Here is a 12924-nt window from a genome sequence, read left to right as displayed (position 1 = left end):
TTTAACTGTAACCAACTGTAACTAACTGAGGACAAACTGACTGACTAATCATTGCGGCTCATCATTGCTCAGGTGTAAGAGTGGCAGGAACATCACTATGTCTCATTGGCACTTCCAAGTCGATCAGCGTCATCAGCTCCGCAAAACATGCCTGTGCACATTCGATAAAAGAATTAAAAAGCTGCCGTGATAGAAACTGTAATGTCACAGTTGAGTGGAGCTGCACTATGCACACAAGCAGGAGGAAGCCGACGCACTCTGACAGACGAGCAGAGGTGCACCTGTCTGTCTCTTTGCATAAACACACCTGGTTCTTTACGCTCACTGAGCCCCTGCCCCGACCTCTCCCTCGCCCCGACCTCTCCCTCGCCCCGAGCTGCAGGTGTCTCCGCGGACGACTCCGTTCTCAGACCCGTGCAGATACCAGACATCTAAATAACACAAATGTCATTCTTGGATATTTAACATTTGACCTTCAGAGCTCCAACAAAGTTCAACATCATTCTCAAAGGAAATATTTCTTCCCTACCCAGTTGTCTTACTGTAACTGGTCAAATTCAAACACTCCACACTGACTTTTAAGATAATTAATGTTGTGAAGTTTTGGAGGTTGGAGTCCAAACTAAAGAGTAAAGAGAAACATGCAAATAGATGAGGATTAGACTGAAGTTCTTTCATCAAAACTTCAGGCAAGAATATTTTCTCATAAAAACGGAAACAGACTCACTGGTTTTCCACAGTTCTCAGCTTGTCCACTCCTCTGGTTTGGGTCTTTGGGACAGAAAGGGTCTTCAGACTGTAAACATGTAAAATATAAACAAATACAAAGCCTGGTCCAGCTTCAGTCTTTTTCTCAGGATCTTCCACTCCACTCTTCATCATAAGGGCCCTTATTACAGCTCCCTTCTGGGTCATGGCCCGGCCTTCTACATTTGAAAGTCCTCCAGGTTAAAGGCCTGAATCGGATCCTTTCATCTGCATCAACATCTTTCTGTTCTGTTTGACAGATGTTTGCAAATTTTCTCTGTGAGCCAATGAACAGTGAAATTTCACTTAAGGACATTTGAACTCTCTGTTACCTGCAGCTCACACGTCTGCTCGCTGCTCAGCCGAGGCCACGTCCACAGTGTCTCATCCAGCTGATCTCTCTCAAGGCTGCTACACACCGACATCCTGGGCTGGGTCAGTGGCAGGGAACTTTGGAAAGGAGCCTGACTGATTTATCTGCCAGCCGATAAAAATAAGCCGACGTGAGCCTTTCATAGACCTCTAAGTATCTGTGTTTATGTTTGAATATATGCACCAACATGAAAATTCTTATCTTACAGAATAATAAATGCAGGAAAGATGTGCATTTTTGTTTAAACATTTTTTTTCTAATTCATACTTTATATATTTGCTTGTGTGTTTTTATTTAGAGCCATTTTAAGTTTATGGTTAAACTGTTTGATAATGACAAAAACATTTTTCTAGAATAAGTCGAATTTTTGGGCCGATATATCTGTATCTTTTTACTCCTTAATATCAGTTCCATACCAGCCTGGCTCTACATTTAAATATTTTGAAAAAAATTCATCTTTCTCTTCACTGAGGTTCTCTCAAAAACCCTCACTGCGACGGCTTAGGTTTAATTTCTCTTCACCTTTCATTTGAACACATATGAAATAAGTAGTGACAAATGTCAATGATTGAAAAATCTTGGTGTTTTTGTCGAGTCTTGTTTATCGTGTCGACATCTGACTACCTGATTAGTTTTGACTCAGCCGAGGCAGGAAAACTCAAGAGGGTGTGTCACGCCATGTTTCTTTCTCAACCTTTCACTGGGTGCCTTCAGCAACATCTCTCCTGTCTGGTCAGACCTGGGGAAGTGCGGCTGGCTGAGCGCGTTAGGTCGACTCATTCCTCGCGTGAGAAACAAGACAGCAACTTCAGGAACCGACTAAAGTACACACTCGCACACCAGGTTTCTTGTGTAACACACTCGCACAGGCAGCCCCAGTTGGTAAAAGTGTAACTTACATAAGCAGATGGTTCAGAATGAACTTTGGAGGCATATTAAGACTTGTAGTTTCCCACTGATAAACACCACAGCCTTCGATGGCAACACACACAGTCAGATTCACGAGGTGATCGTCTGTTCAACCCAAAAGGATTAGGTTGAATCCTGCTGAATTCCCATTAGAAAACATCAGACTTGTTTTCCCTCCACTAATTTAGTCTTGATTAATCTAATTCAGCTTAAAAAAAGATTTAAACCACTTAGGAACTCAACAGGGTTTTCAGGTTTGTGGTTGTGGCAAATCTTTTGTTCACTATTAGTGTGACTTTGACCCATTTAAGAGATCACAGGTTTACAGTCATTTTGCAGACACACTGATTAATTTCACTGTATTAAATGTTTCTGATTAAGTGCAATGATTAATTATAAATCGCAAATATTTTCTGACATTAACTTTGTTCTTTAAGTAGATATTTTTGGATCACAGCGGCGAGCAATGTTGTTAAAAAATGTTCATCTGTACATTATCTAGATTTTAATTGTTTTTATTACAAATAACTAAAGCTGTCATCCTTAAAGTAAACTGCTGAAATGTGAAATCATTATTTAGGATGTCAGCATTATTCCTATTTTAAACTGTACCCCGAGGAAACCCCCCAAAAATATGATGGAACATTTCTATCTTTGTTGAATGAAAATTCCAATGTTACGATTTCCAGCATTAAGACTGTGTCCCTGAACGCAGCAGCAGACACTTGAATGAAGATGGCAGAAATTCAAACCGCAAACTCTGACGGTCTCGTTCATAAATACTTTAAGTGTTTATGAAATCATTACATTTCCAGTACTGTTTTTTACCTCCAAAATTGCTCAGCGACATCTCCTTCAAACAAAATCTTGACACATTAGCAGCTAAAAGAAACTTCTGTCTGTCATCCCCCTTCAAACTGATGAGTTCACGTTTAACACGAGACGAAGTGTTTCACTGAAATGTCTGGAACTCAAAATATTACATGCATCTTCTCGCTTCCTGCCAGGTCCACTGTCAACACTAAAATAAATAAATAAAATCTATTTTCATATAATTAAAGCAATTAAAGCGATGTCCAAGTCCCCTCTCGTCCCACCACACTGCGTCAGGGTCGGCCCGGTCGGTCCAGGGAGCTGCACGTGACCCCGCCTGCCTGTAAATTGTAAATTGATGAGGGAGTAGCGGTTGTTTGTGGCGCGTCGCTCAGCTGGGGTTCTCAAACTTTGCCTTTAGCCGACAGAGGAGCCCTGCTACAGATGGAGGGCTAAGCCTGAGTAAACTCTCCCCGATGACGGCAGGAAATTAGCTGCGGTGAGGCTGATATTACCAGGTGGCACGGGAGTGAGAATATTAAAACATTTGTATGTATGCAAAAGGTCTGCCATGGCAACAGAGATGAGACGAGGCAGATAAACTTGAAATGTTTGAAAAAACTGAAACTGGCCAGCCGGAGCAGGACTGACACTGTGTGAAGAATCCATCGACTGTCATCAGCTCAGACATGAGTTGATCACCATGATGGTGTCTCTTCAGCTACAAGCAAACCACTCACTAAGTTTATTCAAAAAATCTATATGAACCAAAAATGTGCAGAGTTTCATGATATATTGATTTAAAATTTGATTATTTACTCTGGACTCTCTATTATAAAGATGTATATGTCTTTCATAACAAACCTTTACAAATGAGAATCTAAGTCAAACAGATTCCACCTTAAATTCTTTGGATTCAAAGACCTGTGTGCGAGTGTCGTAACATCTTTAAAACAGATTTGCGGGTGAGACAAGTGGATGTTCATAATCATATATTTTATATAATGTATATCAAACTAAAACTAATACAGCATCCAACTTAAAAAGGATCAAGAGGAAAAAAAATAAGAAAAGAAAAAAACCCTGAAAACTGAGCAATCCATTGGCTTGTGGAGCAGTGGATGTTAAAACAAGGGGGAGGGGACACTTGGGGGCACAGCAGTACCGCGGGCGTCCCGTCACATCAGGTCTCCGGCGGCGGACATCAGGTGGCGGGGGGGGAGGCGGGGGTGCAAGGGAAAGGAAAGGATGGGTGCAAAGGAGAAGGAGTTGGGGGGGGGAGGAGAACGGGGTCAGTACAGGTGGATATGAGATTTCTGCAGGGCAACATCTTTTCTTGCTGTTATTTCACTTTTTTAATACTTTTTTTGTTTTATTTTTTAAATTTCAAACACAAAAACCATGTTCTAAAAAAAGCAGCCTTGGTGCGTTGAATGTGTAAAACGAAGGGGGGGCCAAGTCCTTGTTTTTTGAGAGGGGGGCGGGGCGGGGGGGTTTCTTGTGTCTCTCAACAATGTTATTTTACTGTTAGTGTGTGTGTGTGTGTGTTGTGAGAGAAAACCATGACAGCAGTTGGGAAGATGAATTTGTGTAGTGTGTCAAAGGAGTTTGGGGGGGGGGGGGGGAGAGAGAGAGAGAGAGAGAGAGAGAGAGAGAGAGAGAGAGAGAGAGAGAGAGAGAGAGAGAGAGAGAGAGAGAGAGAGATGTGGGGAGGGGGGGTAAGGTGATTATTTGGCTGTGTGCTTGTGATGCTGTCTTTGCTCCTCTGTGCAACACGTGTACACCAGGTCATCGTGTAGCACGACCAGGCCGAGGGCAGGGAGGCTTACTCGCACTTGTGTGTCACTGGATGTGCATGCCAGTGTATTTGTGTATATGTCATCGCTGTGTATAAGTGTGTGTGTGTGTGTGTACTGTAGGCCGAGACTGGGGGGAGAGAGGGTGGGGCTGGGGGTCATGCTCGGTGACTACTGTGTGTCCAGCCAGTTCATCAGTCAGTCAATGAGTGGGTCCTCTCAGCGGGCAGAGGGACAGTTCCTATTCTTTAGCCTCAAGGAAGAGCGTCTCCTGGGGAAACAACTTGGCCTCCAGCAGAGTTGAGCCTGGCTCCAGCTGGGTGATCTGAGAGGAGGCAACGGTGAAGTACAGGGACAACATTAGACCGTCACAGAAAAAGTGGTTTGAGGCTCCAACTGCAACGGATGGTTATTTCCATTATTGATGAATCGGACATGTAATTAACTGTCAATTTCAAAACTCTTTTAGTTCAACCAACACACAAAGATATAACGCACAAAGATATTAAGCAGAGAATTATTATATTCTCACATTTGAGAAGATGCAACCAGTAAATGTTTTGAATGCAGAGAGCACATACCTTCGCCAAGGCTACCGGCCACATTAACACCATATTGCATATTGAGATACATGTCCAGCAAACGGCTCTCATTACGTGATCCATTCTCTGATACAGTGGTAAGGAGTATTAACTATAGTTTTTACTGTAAAGTAACTGAATAAACATCACATATGGGAAAAAACTTTTCATAGATATAAGCCTTCTAAACATGCCTGAATTTTTGACAAATATCTCGGCAGTATTTCTTGAGAAATTCACAAAATTGAAAAAAAAAGACTTCCCATCACCCAATGATAAAGAGAGTGAATAAAACATCCCTGGCATCCACTGATTTATTTGGATCTGCTCCAAAATGTAATGGGTCCATCCTGCTAGTGAATCAATTTAAAAACTGTAGTTCAAGCAGCAGCAACTCTGGTAGACAACAGGTTATGGAAGATTCCACAGGAAAAAGCTAACGTTTTGAAGTCAGCTGAGTCATATTATCTGAACTTTTTCAAATACATTTACAGATTTATTCCTGTGAGTGTGAACATGGGACGGAAAAACCAGACGGTGTAAGAGAGTGTGTATTATTCTAACATTGTTTTTAAAAACAACATATAGGCAGTAATCTGAGCAGCTGGAGCTTGGTTTCCCTGAGAGGAACATCAGCTCTGTTTTCATGAAGAGGCTCCGATCCAGAACAAACTGATGAAGGCTACAGGACAGGAGAGGGTTTGTGTGTGTGTGTGTGTGTGTGTGAGTGTGTGTGTGTGTGTGTGTGTGTGTGTGTGTGTGTGTGCTATAAAAGCTCTTCAGTGTGTGTGTGTATGTGTGAGAGATATCGAGAAAGAGAGAGACATTTCCGAGGACTAATAGTGACTGATTTCCTCTGTGACACAGGTCAAACAGAGACATGGCTGATGGTGCAGAGGAGAGAAACATTGATCTGTTTTCAGCACTCGGAACAGCAGCGATTGTCTAAGAGCAGAGGAATAATTCAGTACCACCCACAACGGAGCTGATTGAGTTAACCGACACGAAGGAGGTCTGACCTGCGTTTTTTTTTGTTTTTTTTTTTAAAAACAGGACAATCTGACTCGCTCCCTGACACCAGCCACCCCTGTGGGCCTCTTAGCTTATGTGAGCTAATCACCGGCAGGGTTGTGTTACATCGGGCCAATCTAACACCTGGGCTGAATGGGCGAGGTGGTGTGACACCGAGATGTGTCCAGGGCTTATCTGGTGACTGCTGCGTCAACCCCTCTGATTAGGGATCCTATTCTAACCTCATGGTGGGATAATTAACCAGCTCGCTGTACCTGACACAGAAGGTCGGAGGGCAAGCCGGGCGCACTGAAGGTCGACCTCACAACAAGCGCAGTGAGAAGTCTGAACTCTGAACATGAAGCAAAAAAACAGCTTCACCTACATTCTCCTTTTGTGTCCTATCAGTCTTTTCGGTGTCTGAACCATCGGGTATGAAAAGTGTAAATCTCGCTCGATACCCAAGACCTCTAATTTAGATATTAGTTAAATTTGAGCTTCTAAGGAAACATTTAGCAAATGTCATCTGAACTTTGAACAATATATAAAATGGTAATAATAATAGTCCATGTTACCTGCAGAAAAACTGTTATTTAGGAGAAAACTGTGATACCAGAAAACATTTAAAATAATCAAAACAATCTACAAATAGAAGCTTGTGTTAGGTTGAGACAAGTCAAAGACTGTGAGACAAGGGTGACAACAACAAAAAAATATTGAATAAAGGAAAGGTGCGGAGGATATATCAGCATCCGGCAAACTATCCATCTCCCAAGGGTGTTTGGAAATGTCACCGCGCGCGCACTTTGACTACACGTCTTCTGCTGATCCTCATTTCAACGTGTCATTTAGACTCTTGACTTCTCAGCGGGGTCCTTGGGAGCCCCGTGCTGGCAGGGAGGGGCTGCCTCATCAACCTCATGCCCATCACCTAGTCAACTGCCTCATAGCACAGCAGGGAGCGAGACGCCATGAAGAGAGGTAAAATGGTGCGTGTGTGTTTTGATGAGTGTGTGTGTGTGTGTGTGTTTGCTGCAAACATATTCCTTCCTTACGGTGGGGAAAACGACCAGCGGGGCTGCTGGGTTCCTTTTCCCACCTCAGGAGCAGCGCGTCGCAAATGGCTGCCATGCTAATGAACCCGACAGGCTGCTATGACACCACAGCATCAGGTAGGAGTAAATGAGGCTTTGGGGTGGAGCAGGTGTGTGTATGTGGACGACATATAAGCGCGCGTGTGCTGTGACTGAAATTGGGATGAGAGTTTCTGCTCGCCGTGCACCAGGGAGAGACGACGGGGGGAGAGCAGCATCTGACTCTGAAGAGGAAAGTAGGGAAACAAGATGCCACACTGACACAGGAGACGGGCGCCATCGGTGATTGTTTACATTGTTATCCAATTAACAGACCATAAGCATGGAGGCATCTGTCAACAAACAAAGCTGTTGTTTTTCCTCTGCTCTGCCTAAGCCATATTCTCTCCTCCTGTGCCTACACAGCCATGCATACATACATACATAAGACAGACACAATCTAGCTCTCTGCTTGCAGTTTGTCTTTAACCTTGAGTCAATATCATTTCCATCAGCCAATTTAGATCAAATCAATCAGCTGAATTAGGGAAGTGTCTGACTAATTTAGAAGATGAAATTCATTTCGAGAGATTTTCATCTGATGAAATAGCATTTGTGGAAAAATAAAAGGTTTGCTGGTTAATTAAAAACACATAAATGAACAAAAAAAATTTAACTGAACTGAAGCTCGGCGCCAAAAAACTCAGCCTTATTTGTGTCGACACCGAATCACGACACACATTATCTTACGCCACTTAACATCATATGGTGGAGACTTAACATTATTATAGAGCGAGAACTTGACGAGAGGAAAAACTTCCCTTTAACAGGAAAAAAACACGAGCAGAACCCAACTCGGGGTCGGCCTCCATCTTGAAAGGAGAGAGAAAACGATGAGGAGAGGCAGTAAATTTAAAATTGGAATGAATAAAAAAGACAGATGGTGCTGCTCAGCAATCTTAAATAATTTATCTTTTTCTATTTATGAGAAATTGTACGACATAAAATAATCAGCCTTGTGTGTTTGGCGTTATTAAATTTCCCCACGGTTATAAAAAACACACCATTAGCACTAAAGGTGAAGTTTGAGAATTAATACCACAATTGTAAAGCCACTTGATTCAAATGAATAAAACACACTGATATAACAGAGGAGGCGACACTAAGCAGCGCTCGGCCGTGAAAGAAAAGAAAGGGAAAATAAACACAGGGCCCTCGAGATGTCCGCTTCCAATATAATCAAACGTGCAGCTGAAATAACGCATTTTTAATGAAGCCATTACAGGCCCTACTATGTTAATTAAAACCAAATAACTTGTCTGTTTTAAACTAGTGTTGTCAAGTGTTTATTTGGCCAATTACAAAAGCAGTGGGAGATCATTATCTGCTGCCAGGAGCGTTGACAGCACGTAGCGCCGGGGCGTGAACAGAACAGAAAAGAACAGAGCCGAATACGGTACTTCAAAGACAGAAAGGCACCGCACAGCTTTGAGGAGGGGAGGGGGGGGGCGGAGGGAGGAAAGGAAGGGGAAAAACAGAAAAACGGGGAACGGAGAGGAGAAGTAAATGAGAGAGCAAGTGAAGTGAGAGAAAATAAAGAGAGGGTAGTTTATGCTTAAATATATTTAAATGTGGCGTAAGTGGGAAAAAAAATGAGGATGCACAAAGACTGTGCAACAAAAAGAAAGTATAAGTGGAAGGGACGGGTACTGTGTAAGCAGGGAGGTGCAGAGGCAGCAAGAGACGGAAAGAGGAGGGAAAAAGGAGACGGAGGGAGGGAAAGCTGCAGGGAAGAGGGCTGAGGGGGGGGCTGGGACCCTCAGGGGAAAAACTCAAACAAGCAGCTTTTAACATAGAAAGATTCAAGCTCTGAATGGGTTTTAAGTTATTTAAAAAATCTTTGCTTTGATTGATCGCATGGAAAGTTTTTCACATTTCTACTGGTTCCTCAAAACCCTGCTTGTACGTACAGGTGTTCAAATTCAAGACTTCAGCAGAGTAGATTGTAAAAACAGCCTCCTGGTGTCAAACTGTGCACGTACAAGGAAATCCGACCAACACGCGCATCCAGTACAAAACTCTTTTGCTGGATTCTGGATCAACAAAACATGGCAAAATGTTAGAAAAGATACGCAGAGTTGAAGCTGCCATTTAAGAATTACATTTTCACTGACACTTTTCTCTTGATAACGATTCTAGATTTTTCTCTTAAAATCCCTCTGAAAGAAGATCCATGGTGTTACCGACTCTCCCCATAGAACAGATAATTAGACGGAGACACCTCTAATGTTTAGTATATATTTCAGCTATTTAGCTAGAACCTGTTATGGAGTTGGAATACCAACTATTGATGTGACATGAATTAGCTATTTATTTTTACAATATTTTTGATATGCAATCTTTTTTCATGAAACATTACAGGATTTGTTCATCATGGATAATGGGTATTTAAGATGGTGACTCACTGGAAAATAAATAATTATTGGGATCTTCAGGTGTGTGGATCTTCTTTTTTAGAACTCTACACATTTATGCAGCAAAAATAAGCAAAAAACGTTTTGGAGTGCAGGGAGACTTTGACCGAGTGAGACACTGGTCTGTGTACGTGGCCTAAAACGATTCCAGCTTCAGAGATGAAGTGTGGGGTCACACATCTTTGTGAACGAGTGGATTTATCATTATAACAGTCCTCCGGATTCTCTGAAAGAAACTACTTTCAAAATAAACTATCTTCCTTCTTCCTGTGAAAACTACTTGTCAGATAGTGGGAGAAGAAAAGCAAAACACGCCAGTGCAACAGATGTAAAATATATTTCGGCTTCTTCTATGCCACTGTTTATTTTTGTTGCATCTCGGGTTATGTCTAAGAATCAATTTTGCAAACTCGCTCGTGGAGCTGGAAGAAGGATTAAGCGAAGGTGAAATAGAGTACAGTATCACTGTAAAGGGAAAATAATACGCCGGGTGGACAGTGTTTGGGTGTCTACGAGCAGCCGGGCAGGAAGAGCCCATTGCCGATTATTATAACGGCAGTCTAAACATTTTCACCGCGAGCTGAGGGAAGAAGAAGACCCTCAGGCCTTCGAGCCGTGGTTTGAGCGTGACACGTATCAGAGAGAAAGGAGGACATTCTTGAATGAAAAGCTGAAAACTGAAACACTAGACCCCCCCCCCCCTCCTCAAAGTCGCTGACAATCATAGAAACGGAGAAAGGGTTAGTTCCCTGAGCACGGCTAAGCCTAGTACAAATGATGCCAGTGTAAGGCCTGCTGTAGTGCTGAAGAGATAAGCCACTGATACCAAATGTTGAGGAAACGACGGAGTCCAAATTTTAGAGACTAATCGACACTTATTGGCTAAACTACAGGAAGGTGGGGAACGGCATGAATCACACATAGGAGAACTGCTTCTGATGTTTTATCTTTAATGATAATTAACTAATGTTCCCAGATGTACAGATTCACAATGCATAATTTTTTCCTGGTTAATAATGTTGTAGTTTTAGACCAGAGTATTTGAATAAACTTCACGTGATGTTCTCAGGTTGGATTGTGAAGATCCACTGATCTGTGTTCCTGCTGAACCAGTAGAAATGAAATAAAGCGGGCTGACGAGGAGGGAAATCACAAAAGAAAGAGTGACACTCCACAAAGCCACAGAAAACTCGAAAAGGGAAAGAAGGTTTCAACAGTTGTGCAGTATTACAAATGCAATAGTGGTCTATCCTCTATCCTCTGATCCTGGCAGAGCAACAGTGAGAGCGTCTGGACGGGATGGAGGCTTTCTATGCTCCCTCTCTTTTAATTACAACACAGAGCTGGGGGATTAGACAGGGGCCTGTGTTCACAGCCTCATACTGGCACTTCCATTGAGCTGCTTCACTTCTCGCTTCCCCCCAAATCTCTCGCCTTTCTGTTTTCTGGAATTATCTCCTATCATCTTTTTTAATATCTTCTCCACTTGTCTTCTCTATCCTTTTCTCTTTCAGACTGTTTCTCTGATTAAATCTTCTCTTTGTTTAAGCTTCTGTCTTCTCTGTTCTCTTTTCCACAATAGTTCTGAAGTCGCCATCCTTCTTCCCTCTCCTCTCCTCCTCTAATCCTCCCATCCTGTTTTTGCTGGAATTTCATCTGCGATGCAGACACATCTTTATCTCTGTCTCCAACACATGTTTACTCTTGATTATAAAGAGACAACTGTGAATCCTTTAAGTGACAAAGTTGTGAGCGGGGCATTTGTTTGCTTGAAAATATTTGTGCATGTGTTGAAGTGTGTGATTGTGACGAAACGAAGAGTGTGAGCTACATGTTAATGTGTGTGTTAGTTTGAGGTGTTTGTGCCCCAGCGGTCTCTACAGACTGCGATGGCACACTGCCTGGGCAAGCCTACACACACACACACACACACCACTATACAACCACCACCACCCACTCCTCCACACTCTTCTCTTGATTAATGGAAATCCCATTTTTGTTTCCAGCAGCATGGCTAATTAAACTGGTAGTTAAAACAGTGCTCATTAGCTCGTTACCAGCGAGCGCGCCGACCAACCCTCAAATGACGGGCTGTAGCTGAGTGAGTGCTGCCGCGCGTCAGCAGAAGAGCCACAGAGAATACTACTGTCAGTGCTGACAACTGTATCCTCACACATTCACAGTGTACTGAATTCACAACGGACTGATTCCTAATTAATATTCACTGAATATTACGTGCGCGCAGGTGGATGGATAACAAGGCTTTATAACCTGCCGCTGCTTTTCTCTGCCAAGGATGAGTTTAGAGCTTGTGTGTGGGAGCAGAGAACTGTTATGAAGGTTAGCACAGAATTAACAACTGGATAATTCAATTCCCATCTTGGCTAAAAAAAAAAAGTTGTCACCCCTCCACAAGATTATTTGTTGGTCTTTGCAACATTTTCACTGCTGGTATGAATGTATATGAGCATAAGAGGGTGATTCTGGGGCTTGTGTGCATCTGATATTCCACTTACATTTCTACGAGGGAAGGTGGTGAGGAGCTTGAACCCATCGAAGGGATACCCCTTGGATGCGACAAAGTCAAAAAGGACCTGGAGCCGACAGCTGCCTAGGAAACGCCTTTCCAGAAACTCGCCGCTTGGTGTGCGAATTCGCAGTTTGCTGATTTGCTCTCCAGACTCATCGATGGGCTCTGGCGGTAGCGTCTTCTCCAATGACAAGCGGATTGCCTGGAAGAAAGGGTGGGACAAATGCAGTATAGTGGTCAGACCAGCACATGATCATTTTGGATACTCATTACTGTTAATAACATAATTATTATCTCACGCGAGTTGGGCAGATTTCTATTTTGTTCATCACAAGAAATCTGTTGAAATTCCTCTAACTGTAGGAGTTGTGTTTCTTCACTTCACAACATGATCCATATTCTAGTCTCTGCACAGTAACAATACACAGCAGAACAAATGCTCTATACATAGAGCCTCTCATTGTTGACTGAATGTTTACATACAGGTGCCAGTGAGGTGCAGCTGTCATCACTGGAGCTGCAGTGCTTTTTGTTAAGCCTATTTGCAATACAAAAGTTCCTGATAGTTTTTTAATCTTTTGTTCACAGGAGACTATGAATAATAATATGATATATAA

The 12924-nt window shown here is 42.6% G+C and overlaps 1 protein-coding gene across 1 annotated transcript in view; it reads right to left on the bottom strand.

Moving 5' to 3' along the window:
- Positions 1-4526: 4526 nt before the first annotated feature.
- faf1 (Fas (TNFRSF6) associated factor 1) overlaps positions 4527-12924 on the bottom strand; it is a 59871-nt gene continuing 51473 nt past the window's right edge. The window contains exons 18-19 of the mRNA XM_061077877.1: positions 12294-12509; positions 4527-4963 (exon numbers count right to left, since the gene is read on the bottom strand). Coding sequence (XP_060933860.1) covers positions 4880-4963; positions 12294-12509 — 300 coding nt within the window. The 3' untranslated portion in view covers positions 4527-4879. The remainder of the gene's footprint in view (positions 4964-12293; positions 12510-12924) is intronic.

The sequence above is a fragment of the Limanda limanda genome, chromosome 9, assembly GCF_963576545.1.
Source record: "Limanda limanda chromosome 9, fLimLim1.1, whole genome shotgun sequence".
Lineage (NCBI taxonomy): Eukaryota > Metazoa > Chordata > Actinopteri > Pleuronectiformes > Pleuronectidae > Limanda > Limanda limanda.
The sequence above is the reverse complement of the archived record's forward strand: the minus strand, read 5'-3'. Positions and strand labels throughout refer to the sequence as shown.